The 13,273-nt window shown below is 39.5% G+C and overlaps 1 protein-coding gene across 2 annotated transcripts in view; it reads left to right on the top strand.

The window, feature by feature from the left end:
- The window catches only part of CFI (complement factor I), a 62,843-nt gene extending 50,607 nt beyond the window's left edge, over positions 1-12,236 (top strand). For both annotated transcript variants that reach the window (XM_032145311.2, XM_058436631.1), the window contains 6 exons: positions 420-455; positions 3,330-3,433; positions 3,611-3,714; positions 6,427-6,707; positions 10,336-10,440; positions 11,821-12,236. In XM_032145311.2, the coding sequence (XP_032001202.1) occupies positions 420-455; positions 3,330-3,433; positions 3,611-3,714; positions 6,427-6,707; positions 10,336-10,440; positions 11,821-12,038 (848 nt within the window). In that variant the 3' untranslated portion in view covers positions 12,039-12,236. The remainder of the gene's footprint in view (positions 1-419; positions 456-3,329; positions 3,434-3,610; positions 3,715-6,426; positions 6,708-10,335; positions 10,441-11,820) is intronic.
- Positions 12,237-13,273: the final 1,037 nt, after the last annotated feature.

Raw genomic sequence — 13,273 nt, 5'->3', positions numbered from 1 at the left:
ATATTATAAATATTTATATAATAAATATATATTATATAATATTTTTTATATATATATATCTAAAACACCCTGGGGATGCAAAGAGTTGAAAGAGAAGCCTTCCTCTTCTGGGCTGTGCATTTTGCCTGCTCGAACTACTGGAAACTGTGACACCATGAGTCTCAACATTCACTAGTACCAACAAATATCTCTAGTTTGTGCCAGCAAGAATTTCCATACAGTGCATCTTGAGCCTTTACAATTACCTAATTATAGAAAGGAAATAAGATGACATGCCTTGGGGATTTTGTACAGTCCTTTATAAAAGGGAGGATAAGTTTTAAGGCAGAAAATTATAATCAATGTTTAAATGATTTTAATGATTTAATTTTGACTATAATTAACAACTTTAAACATTGGAATATTTTGTTTTAACATAGAAGAAACAGAAATTTTGACTGCTGACATGGATGCAGGTAAGCTAATGCTATACTTTTTTATTGGTGGCTCACTGATTTAGGCTGTAATTTCAGTGTCATTTGCATGTATATATAATTGATTCAAGCAACAATTAATTTTGGTATCAATTTAAATTACAAAATATAACATTATTATTCTCCTTTCTCTGTCACTTTTAAGAAAAGTAAGCTTAAATGATTCTTGAGAATTGCTTTTAAAACTGGATTAATTCATATGGCTAATTTTGAAATGAAAACAATACTCTAATCCTACATAAGCTTTTTCTATTTGAAACGAACTTTGTCAGGTCAGTTTTGTGAAAAAACAACCAGCTCTCAAGCATGACTCATGACATAATTTTTTGAAATAGAAAAAATAATAGATGTTAATTGAATTAACCATTCTTTCACAATGTTTTAAATCATGGTAATAGGAGACCTTTGAAGATCTGTACCTTGGCCAGTTGTGCGCTAAAAGCCAAATTAAATTAAAGTATTAAGTTCCTGGGAAGATAGCAATTGATTAGAGATTTCTAGTCAGACAGACTTACGTTAAATTCTGACTCAGTTATGTATTAGCTATAAAAACTTAAGAGAGTAACTTAACCTCAAATACAAATTGGGAATAAAATAGCTCCCTGTTTCAGTGGGATTTTTAAATGAAGTTCATGTAGACTTCTTTCTAATTGTCAGTAACCAAAATTAAGTAACAATCTTTCAAAATCAGGCAATGAGTAAAAGATTTAAGGCTGGGCACAGTGGCTCCGGCATGTAATCCCAACACTTTGGGAGGCCAAAGCAGGCGGATTACTGGAGGTCAGGAGTTCAAGACCAGCCTGGCCAACGTGGTGAAACCCCATCTCTATAAAAATGTAAAAATTAGCCAGGCATGGTAGCAGGTGCCTATAATCCCAGGTGCTCAGGAGGCTGAGGCAGGAGAATCGCTTGAACCCGGGAGGTGGAGGTTGCAGTGAGCCAAGATTGTGCCACTGCACTCCAGCCTGGGCAACAGAGTGAGACTCCTCTCAAAAAAAAAAACAAAGATTTAGCTCTCAAAGCTATAGATATTAGTCAAAGGGCGTTTTCAACAATGGCCCTTTATTTTTACTCAGGATAACATTCATTTTCAGATACTACCTAAGCTGGTTTCACAGTCCTCAGAGCATGAGATCCCTCTTCCTTCAAAAGTCTAAGCAAAAACTTACCATCACGCTCTTCCCCCACGCCAGTTCTTAGGATGGGTGAGACCAAAAAAAACCATCTTCTATCCATGTGTTTCACAGTGGGCAGGTTCACACAAATAGGCCCCCAAAGTCTAAGGAAGCCGAGAGGCCAAACAAAGAGGCTGACATATCCAGTTCCTTAGGAAGAAACATTTAATAGGGACTTACTAATGGATGCCAGGTCTGTGTCCTGGACAACAGTGAGACAAGATGGTGGATCCTTGTGCTAGTCCTCTCCCGACCCAGAGATTATATACTGTAGGGGAGGGGCACACATGCTTCAGAGCTAATGGGTAGGAATTTGCCATAAGGCCAGGATTTACAGTAAGTACATGCTCTTATACAAGGAATAATAGATAAACTGGAAATCTCAGAGGCCTTCCCAGAATTGGGGTTAATCAGAAGCTAATATGGCAGATTAGTATCCAAGATGAAGTTGCTTTAGCCTCCATACAACACCCGCACTTTCTTGGGGGCCTAACTCCTTTTGGTATGCCCAAAATTATTAACAGCAATATTCATTTTCCTTTCTCATCTGGGGCTAAGAAGCAAGTTTACAAAAAAAAGTTTTCATGACACGTTAAAATATAGAGAGGAAATAAAGGGATATATTTCACTTTCTTCAGTCATCATAAATTCTTTGGAAAATTCATGTCATAAACTTTGCTCTACCGTATTTTCTCATGACAAATGTGCCAGACGTCTGCATGCTCACAGACAGAGGAAGGAAACATTGTCACATGTCAAATGGCTAAAAAACACTCCCCAGCCCTCTAACCCACTTGTCCTGGGGTCACTGGCACATCACCTCTCAGGGTTAATAGGATGATTAAATGAGATAAACTATATACAAAGACTCAGTATGGGGCCTGACATATAGAAAGTATTTAATATGAGTATCACTATGTTAACATTGATATTAATAAAAGAGTTCCATATAAACAGCCTCTAGAAAATAAAAACTATGGCTGGGCATGGTGGCTCATGCCTGTAATCTCAGCACTTTGGGAGGCCGAGGCGGGCAGATCACATTAGGTCAGGAGTTCGAGACAAGCCTGGCCAACATGGTGAAACCCCATCTCTACTAAAAAAACAAAAATTAGCTGGGCGTGGTGGTGGGCACCTGTAATCCCAGCTACTTGGGAGGCTGAGGCAGGAGAATCCCTTGAACCCGGGAGGCGGAGGTTGCAGTGAGCTGAGATCATGCCATTGCACTCCAGCCTGGGCAGAAGACTGAGACTCCATCTCAAAAAAAAAAAAAAAAAAAGAAAGAAAGAAAAGAAAAGACACAGTTTGCCATGTTGTTAGTTTACCCTGATGATTTCAGAATGTGATTCCCTTTTGAGCTGCCACTGTCACAGTGCCTGGACATGTGGCATCCTTTATCAGCTAGAGGCTGGTAAATGTTTAACCTCTTGGCCAGCCCTTTTCTGCCACTAGTCTGTCTTTAGGCAGAACTTCAGAGAATCAAGCCAATTTTAATACCAAGCCAGAATTTTTAAATAAGATAAATAGTATGGTTTAGCATTCAAAATAATTTACTAATGATTCCAGCCTGTCTTGTACTGGCTGTGACTCTGCTGTTTTTGTGGCATAGATAATCAAGAAGTGTGTTAAAAAGGCTAATGGGTTCAAGATAATAATGATGTAATCTCTTCCTTTCTTGAAGAAAGAAGACGGATAAAATCATTATTACCTAAACTATCTTGTGGAGTTAAAAACAGAACGCATATTCGAAGGAAACGAATTGTGGGAGGAAAGCGAGCACAACTGGTAAACTCGCATGAAAAGTCACAATGCAACTGCCCAGAAACAGCCTAATTTGGGGGGAAAGGGGGCAGGAGGATGATGTAATTATAAGAGACTGGGAGTCTTGCCATGGAAATATCTTAGGGCTGTTTGTATCGCTATCTGTTAGAATGGCAGTGACCACACAAATGTCTTTTACAGGGAGACCTCCCATGGCAGGTGGGAATTAAGGATGCTAGTGGAATCACCTGTGGGGGAATTTATATTGGTGGCTGTTGGATTCTGACTGCTGCACATTGTCTCAGGTAAAATATGTCTTCAATACATTTTAGATTTCCCGAAACAATGAAAGTGAGTAATAGAGATTGTGGCAGATGATAAAGCATATCTGAAAAAGGTATTGACAAACTCCACTATATTAATCGCAAAGTATCCTCTGGTATTCGCAACTGGAATTCCAGAGGCCAATCCCGTAGAATCTACTGTGTCCTCCACAGACCAAAATTGCTGATCTCACTGGCAAAGGCAGATCAAACCCACAGCTGCCAAATTACTTCGCCTGGCCTATTTGCAGAGTGGGAGAATGGGTAGGTACTACTTACATTTTGTTCTCCACTGTGGCCTACCTATATTTTCTTTACTGTGTGGCTCAAGAGTCATGTTGCCATACCTGGTTTTGATTACTTGTCACCTAAAATGCAATGACTTTGCATTCCTCTTAGGATAAAAATTGAAACAAAAATTTTAACATGGCCCATGAGGCCCCATGTAATCTGACCTCTGCTAACCTTTGCCAATCTCATCTTGCCCCACAGAGCCACCTCCTGCTCCCTGTTCCACCACCTCTACTCTGGATTGCTTTCTGCTACTCAAGTACATTTGCCCCCTCCTGCAAAGGGACCTTCATATATTGTTTCCCCTGCCAGAAATGATCTTCCTTACCCTTTTCCCTACTTAGTAGTACCGTTTGTTCAGATCTCAGCTCAATCTTCACTTCCTTAGGGAACCTTCCCTGACTCCCTTAAGTCAAAGCCCTCTTGATAAGTTCTTAAAAGCCCACATACTGTTCATTCCTCTCACTTTTCATGGTAGAACGTATTATCTTCATCAGTGTGATGATCCATTTACTGCTGCATCTTTCCCTAGACCCTGAACTCCATGAAAGCAGGAACTGTTTCTGATTTTGCTCATTTCTGCATCTCAGTGCCTAACACAGTGCCTGGTACATATAGGTTCACACTAAGTATTTGTTGAATAAATTGACTAAATAAATAATATTTACAACCTATGATCCTGAAAAACAATCAAAATTAATATGAAGGACAGTATTCTTGGAACACTATAAATAAAAGCTTCCTGAACATCTCATTATTTCCTAGGACACCACCTTTTAAGGTGATTACCTGAATCACCCTTATGTAAAGATAAATTCTGTTCAATTAATGATGTTTGAGAAAGCAGAAGTTATATAGATCAGGGATACTCAACCCCTGAGCTGCAGACAAGTACTGATCTGTGGCCTGTTAGGAACTGAGGTGAGTGGTGGGCAAGCATTACCGCCTGAGCTCCACCTCCTGTCAGATCAGCAGCAGCATTAGATTCTCATAGGAGTGCAAACCCTATTGTGAATTGCACATGTGAAGGATCTAGGCTGTGCACTCCTTATGAGAATCTAATGCCTGGTGATCTGAAGTGAAACTGTTTCATCCGGAAATCATCCCCTCCTCCCCCGAGTTTTCTACGGTTCCATGGAAAAATTGTCTTCCACAAAACCTGTCCCTTGTGCCAAAAAGGTTGGGGAACACTGATATAAATAATACATTTTTTGAAAAGATTTCCATTAAATTGTTTAAAAATAAGTTTTATTGCTTAAGAAAAATCCATTCTGTAAAATAATTTGTTTGGAAATGTTAGACTATGAGGTCATAATTTAGCACCCTACTTCTAATCAAACCAAAAAAACTAAGCTATAATACTTTGCCGAAGTGACTCTATACTGTTCCATGAGAAGATGATCGTAGATGCCCGATTTGCTTGAAATTATGAGTTGAAAATTTATATGAGGCCAGGTGCGGTGGCTCACACCTATAATCCCAGCACTTTGGTAGGTTTGAGACCAGCCTGGGGAACATAGCAAGACCCCATCTCTACAAAAAAAAAATTTTTAATTAGCTTAATGTGGTGGCACATGCCTGTAGTTCTACTTACTAGGGAGGCTGAGGTGGGAGTGTCTCCTGAGCTCAGGAGTCAAGGCTGCAGTGAGCTATGGTCACACCACTGTACTCCAGCTTAGGCGAAAGAGTGAGACCCTGTCTCTGTTTTAAAAAGAAAGAAAGGAAGAAAGAAATTTGATATGAAAATGCAGTGAGGCATAAGAATAGGCAATATTTAGCTCATTCACCATTTCAACAGGATTTTAAAATAGCTACTATGATCCAGATATAATAGTAGGCACCAGGGCTGCATAAATGAATCAGACCCCATCTCTGGCTTCAAGCAGCACAGTCTAGTGTGAGGAAAGGCATGTGAACAAATAAATACAATGCAGTGTTAGGATAAAGTTAGTCTTAAGGGTCAGGATAATGACTGCTGTGGCCTTTGCCCTGAGAACCTCTAGGGTTAGCAGAGTAATGACTGTGTGTGGTCCAACTCCCTAGTTCCTTAACTACATTTATGGCAAGATGCTGTCTGGTCTCTGCTTAAACATCTGCAGTGACGGCGCACTCACTCCAGAGGCAGCAAACTCATTCCACTTCTGGGCATCTCTAGTTGTTAGTGTGTTCTTTGTGTTCCTCATATTAAGCAGTTACATGGATTATTCCTAGCTTTATCATTTACCATTGACCTAATTCTGCACTAAGTAAATTTAATCTCATTGCTTCATGACAGCAAGGATTTACAAAATTCTGGGGAAATGAAAAAGGTTTTTAAAAGGGAAAAATATAAAAGTGAAGTGTCAGAATTCCTATTTATATTTTTTCTCAATATATTTTATTTCCTTTTTTTTTCTGTTATAGAGCCAGTAAAACTCATCGTTACCAAATATGGACAACAGTAGTAGACTGGATACACCCCGACCGTAAACGTATAGTAGTTGAATACGTGGATAGAATTATTTTCCATGAAAACTACAATGCAGGCACTTACCAAAATGACATCGCTTTGATTGAAATGAAAAAAGATGGAAACAAAAAAGATTGTGAGCTGCCTCGTTCCATCCCTGCCTGTGTCCCCTGGTCTCCTTATCTATTCCAACCTAATGATACATGCATCGTTTCTGGCTGGGGACGAGAAAAAGGTATATGTTTTACAATTTGTTAATCAGAAGCCAGGAGTTGGAAATCAAAGAGAATAGAAATGTATGGGAGCTAATTTCCTAGCACTCAGAGAGAAGCGTAACATCATATCCAGAAAAGTAAACATCCAGCCATGGCTGGCTTCATGGGTTTGCAGCCTGTGCAGCTGCCCAGCACCCCATTCTCAGAAGGCCCCGAGGCTTGATTTATTGCTGTGCTGTCACCATTATGAAATTCTTCATAATTTTTGAAATGGCCCCATTCCACATTTCCATTTTTCACTGGACTCTGCAAATTATGGAACCAGTCCTTATCTAGGGTTTCAAAGGTCATATATATTCTCTCTATGATCCTGAGGCAAACTTTGAAGGGTAGCCATTCACCAAGAAAAAAATATAGAGACAGGGAGACATACAGCATGGACTGTTTGGATTTGTTGGGGAGATGTGGGTAAAAGATAAAAAGGTTTACAAAGGGATAGCCTTGGTGTATGTTGAATCGCTAATGCCCACAACCCTCCTTCTCACTCCCCTCCTCCCTCTTTCCCTGTTCCCCAGGCCCTACCCTCTCTACAAAGAAAAAAAGAACATAAGGAATTCATTTTTTGAACTTCTAAGAAGACTTGAGGTGAACACTTCATACGAATAAAAGATGTGGACACTCAGAGACAAATTATTAGAAAGATCTGCTGAATTAGAGATTAGATTAGAATTAAACTAGCCAACACCTTTCCCTTCATCTTGGAGATTTAACCTTGGGCTGGGCATAGTAGCTCATGTCTCTAATCTTAGCACTTTGGGAGGCCAAGACAGGTGGATCACTTGAGCCCAGGAGTTTGAGACACTGTCTCTACAAAAAATTTAGAAATTAGCTGGATGTGATGGTGTGTACCTTTAGTCCCAGCTCCTGGAGGTTGAGGGGGGCTGAAGTGGGAGGATCACTTGAGCCCAGGAGGTTGAGGTTGCAGTGAGCCATGATTGTGCTACTGCAGTCTAGCCTGAGTGACAGAGCGAGACTCTGTCTCAAAACAACCACAAGCATAACAGAAAAAAAAGAAGATTTAACCTTAAAATTTAGCTTCCTTTCAACATCTTAAACTCTCTTTGTTAGCAGAAACTCTAAGTACCTTCATTGCATTGGTCTTGCAGACTCATATTCCAACACATTCATTATAATTGCCACGTTGGAAGGTGTAAAATATATGTAGAAATTAATCTGGATTTGTGGTATGTCTGAATACCTAAAACTTCTAAAACACCAAATTGTATTAGGAATTAATTCATCAAGAGAGTATTGTGTCCTTATATTTGTTCTGTTTTTTTAAATCTTTTATTACGTGCATTTACAAGTATACACAAAAATAGAGATTAAAGTATAATAAACCCTTACTTATCCATCATCCAATTTTCACAGTTATCAGCATTCTGTCATTCTTGTTTTATCTCCCCATATTAATTGGGGTCTCAGTGGAGCAATTAGGAAGACTTATTTATAACAGGGTTCATTACAAAGATATAAGTAGGGGGTTGGGGAATCACAGGGGCTACGCAGGTACCCAGGACTAGAGGTACCAGAGCTGTCTTAACTCCTGGATCTGAAGGTGGAAGAGTAGGAGAAGTTACTAGATGGAGAAAAAGTCTCAGGCAGAGCAGGCTGCCTTGAGAGAAGCAAGGATCTTGAGCTGAAGGTATAGCCAGTCCCAATCTCACTAGCCTACCTCTTTCCTTCCCTCCCTCCTGCTAGGGTACTCTTTATCTAAAACCAGCTGGGAACCAGAGGCCACAGGTCAGGCTCTTAGGGCAGGATGCAGGGCATTGAAGGGTGGAGAATGGTCTAAGGCACATTCAGGAGCTATTCAACATATTCCCCCACATATTTTTCCTGGAGTATATTAAACCATATCCCAGATGTCATATAATTTCACCCATGAATACTCCAGTATATATCTTCACCAGATAAGGACACAACACCATTTTCATACCCAATAAAATAAAGCCCATGTTTAATATTCCTCATTTATTTTTAAAAATATTTTTATAATCAGGTTATTTGAATCAAGATCCAAACAAAGTCCACACATTGCATTTGGTGGCTATTTTTCTTAAATCTCTTTTAATCTAGAATAGTTACCCCTTCCTTTAATTTAAAATTTAATCATTAGAGAGAATGGGTAATTCTTATTTTAGAATTCCCATACCTTGAATTTGACTAATCACATTCTTTATCTGGATTTTTTTTTTTTGAGACAGGGTCTTGCTCTGTTGTCCAGGCTAAAGTGCAGTGGCACAAACCTAGCTCACTGCAGCCTTGAGCTCTGGGGCTCAAGCGATCCTCCCACCTCAGCCACCAAAGCAGCTGGGACCACCATGCCTGGCTAATTTTTGTATTTTTTGTAGGATGGGATTTTGCCATGTTGCCCAGGATGGTCTCAAACTCCTGAGCTCAAGTGATCCTCCCACCCTGGCCTCCCAAAGTCCTGGGATGAGCCACTGTGCCCAGCCTGATCTAGTATATAACATGTTCCCATATTCCATGTACTTCATATAAACTGATAGTTAGATATGTCCTTAATCAATGATCAAAGGTTTAACACATTTATTAATAATGGTTTAACACATTTATTGAGGATTTACTATGTCTGCAAGATAGCAATGCTAAAGTGCTAGGATTTCACTGATGGAAAATATGGACCCCGTCAACAAACAAGGGGATGAATAAGTTCCATGGCTGAAAGATGAAGTCCAGCTCTCAAGGTGTTTACTGACCACCTTAAAGTCTAGTAGTTAAAATTCTGCCCTTTCGCTGCCTCAGCTACCGTCGGAGAGCTGCCTCAAGAAGCTTACAAGAGTGCCAAGGCACTAACTATCTCCTGGGCCATTAAGAATTGCTCACAGTTTTAAAGGCTTTTCCCAAATTAGGGGAAATAAGAAATTACTATTTTTAAAAAATCTCTTGTTCTAAGAAGGCAGGTATCTTGAGACTAACTTGAAGTAGAGCTTAAAGGAAAAAAAAAAATAAACTCCTTCCTGGCTGGGCGCAATGGCTTATGCCTGTAATCCCAGCACTTTGGGAGGCTGAGGGGGGCAGATCACTTGAGGAAGAAAATCCCAAATCCCCTTTTAAATAACTTCAAATCACTTAGGAGATGGATTTTTCTTCTCAGACACACAAAAACACACAAACATTGATAACTTCATATGTATTTCCTTTATTTGAAGTTCTTATATTAAAACATTGTTTTCACTTTAACAAACATTCTCAAGGAAATAAGGGACCATAAGAAGATAGGAGGTATTTATGTGAAAAGACCTTATCACTGATTCCTATCCAATTGCCTGACTGAGTTCTGCAACCAAAAGGGAAAGATTTATCTCATTCAACTTAGGGTACCAGCTCTTTATTAAATGAGTGTGACTTCAGACCATATGTTCAATAGTCCCCCTTGACTATCCATCCAGTTTTAGAAATAGAGATATGATATGATTAAACATGCTAAGAAAGTGTCCTCAAAAGTTTATGTATATTGAAAACTATACACCCTTTCATAATCTTAATGGTTTAAGTTATGAGAGTATGTATTTAGAGTTCTCATTTGTGACTTCTAAATATTTGCTTTCTCACTTTGTTTAGATAATGAAAAAGTCTTTTCACTTCAGTGGGGTGAAGTTAAACTAATAAGCAACTGCTCTAAGTTTTACGGAAATCGCTTCTATGAAAAAGAAATGGAATGCGCAGGTAAGTGCCAAGTGGTTTATCCAAGATGTCAAGATGTATGTATTTCCCCTATCAAACATCTCCTCCCACCACATCAGCCTCCATGCTTTGGGCCCTAATTCCCTCCATTTGGCCTTCTGGCTGTAGCACTCTCAAACTCTTTCAGTCCCTTCCCTGTAGCTCAGGTTTCTTCCTCTAATACTATGAGGAAAAATCCTCCTTAAGCGATTCTATAGCAGCACAGCAAGGTGACTAAGAGCACGGGCTCTGGAACCAGACCTAGATTTATATCCCAGCTTTTACTAATTGCTAGTCATGTGACCTTGAGCAGGTTTCTTCATTTGTAAAATTGAGGATCATAGATAAGGCATCTGAGATGCAGAGCAGTTACATAATTTGTCCAAAGTCTTACAGACAAGAGGTGGTATACCCAGGATCAAAACTAAATTACTTTTAAATACAAATTCAAGTTATCTCATCTCAAATGAGATGAGATTTACTTCCACTTGGAAGTAAATTTTTCCCTCCATGGAAATCACAGTGCATTTCTTATGCCACGGACTTCTTTGATAACATGGTTAGGCTAATTCTCCTGCCCAATACAACAATAGCAGCTCCTACTTTTGGAGGTGATACAAAGGCAGGCAAAGTACCAGCCAGTGTAGTGCATTTAGGTGCTTTATTGAAACCATTTCTAAATGGTGTATTACTGAAAAGGCAGTTATTGACATCCTATAACTTATTGGATATAGTGATTTAAAAATCTCAGAAAGTCATGAGTAAGAAGAAAGTGTCCTCCCATCTTGAAATGGAGTTCAGGATTACAGTGGACAAAAGAGGTGAATAGCACAAAATCTCCCAAAAGGGAGTATCATGGTCAAGAGGACAAGCTCTGAGGTGTGGTTGCCTGGGTTCAAGTCCAGGCCCTGTCATTTGTTAGCTGTGTGACCTTAGACAAGTTAAACTCTATGTCATAGTTGTTTCATGTATAAAATAGGGGCAATAATGATATTTGCCTCACAGGGTTGTGGTGAGAATGAAGACAATGAATCACTAATAAATATTTAGCACTCAGTAAGCACTAGGTAGTCCTATCATTTTCCCACTCAGCATTTGATGCAACTTTCAGGTTGCAATCTCATCTCCGTACTCAGTCGCATTAAGTAGAGAACACAGGAAGAACATGCTGAATTGGGGGAATGAATAGAAGACTCGTAAAGCATTTTCCAACCTGCATCTCTGCAACTCTGCAAGCCCAACCAGGGACTCTAAGGAGAGCCCATGCTATTGCTGTCAGGAAACTGTAAAAAAGCTGAAGTCGTTAAATGCCATGGAGGAGGCATGGCAGCCTTGAAAAATGGAAGGAAATGTGTGATTTTCTCTTTCCCATTTCTTTCTTAGGTACATATGATGGTTCCATCGATGCCTGTAAAGGGGACTCTGGAGGCCCCTTAGTCTGTATGGATGCCAACAATGTGACTTATGTCTGGGGTGTTGTGAGTTGGGGGGAAAACTGTGGAAAACCAGAGTTTCCAGGTGTTTACACCAAAGTGGCCAATTATTTTGACTGGATTAGCTACCATATGGGAAGGCCTTTTATTTCTCAGTACAATGTATAAAATTGTGATCTCCCTCTTCTTTCTATTCTTTTTCTCTCAAGAGTTCCATTTAATGGAAATAAAACTGTATAATTAATAATTCTCTAGGGGGGAAAAATGAAGCAAATCTCACTGGAGATTTTTAAAGGTCTCCACAAAGTTTATGCTATATTGGAATTTTGTTATATAATTCTCAAATAAATATTTTGGTCAAGCATACAAGTTTTATTTATCAGAAAATTTTATTAAATTATCTCAATGCAGGAGTGATTTATTGACTGAAGTTACAACTAATTGAATAATGTTGGACTCACATAAGGTTGGGTTCAAATCCCAGCTCTATCACCTACTATGCCCTGGACAATTTATTGTCTTATTTGTGTCTCCTTTTCCACCTATAAAATGGAAACTGGAATTCTGTGAAAATGAAACTACATACTTATATAAATGTTTGGCATAGTACCTGTTACAGGGTAATAACTGACTTGACAGCGCTTGTCCCATTTCCCTGCTTCCTCTTTCCTTCTTTCTTTCTTTCTTTCTTTCTTTCTTTCTTTCTTTCTTTCTTTCTTTTTTCTTTCTTTCTCTTTCTTTTTCTTTCTTTATTTCTTTCTCTCTCTTTCTCTCTCTCTTTCTTTCTCTTTTCTTTCTTCTCTTTCTCTCTTTCTTTTTTTGAGACAAAGTCTCCCTCTGTTGCCCTGGCTGGACTGCAGAAGTGCCATCATAGCTCACTGCAGCCTTGAACTCCTGGGTTCAAGCAATCATCCCACCCCAGTCTCCCGAGTAGCTGGGATTACAGGTGCACACTACCATGCCTAGTTAATTTTAAATTTTTGTAGAGAGGCATCTTGCTTTGTTGCCCAGGCTGGTCTTGAACTCCTAGGCTCAAGGGATCCTCCCACCTTGGCCTCCCAAAGTGCTGGGATAACATGCGTGAGCCACCACACCAGGCCCCTGCTTCTTTAAGTACTAAAATTTCTTGAAAAATTAGCCTTTGCTCCCCCATTTCACAAGCATTCCTTGACCCTCTCTCTAAACCTATCCACAGATAATTCAATACAACCACCTACCTCCATGGTGTCAGACCTCACAGTCACTTCTGTTCTCATCCCAGCAGCATTATTCCCTCAGGGTATCACACTCCTCCCTCACTGCTGTTCTCAGCCTCTTCCTTCTGGTTGCTTCTGTCACTTTGCCTTTCCCTGGTAATCTCATCTAGACTACCTTTTAAATCCTTCCTACAGTCCGGTGACTCA

Source organism: Hylobates moloch, unplaced genomic scaffold (assembly GCF_009828535.3).
Source record: "Hylobates moloch isolate HMO894 unplaced genomic scaffold, HMol_V3 SCAFFOLD_3, whole genome shotgun sequence".
In the NCBI taxonomy this organism is placed as follows: Eukaryota; Metazoa; Chordata; class Mammalia; order Primates; family Hylobatidae; genus Hylobates; species Hylobates moloch.
Note: the sequence above shows the minus strand (reverse complement) of the source record. Positions and strands in the feature narration are given on the sequence as shown.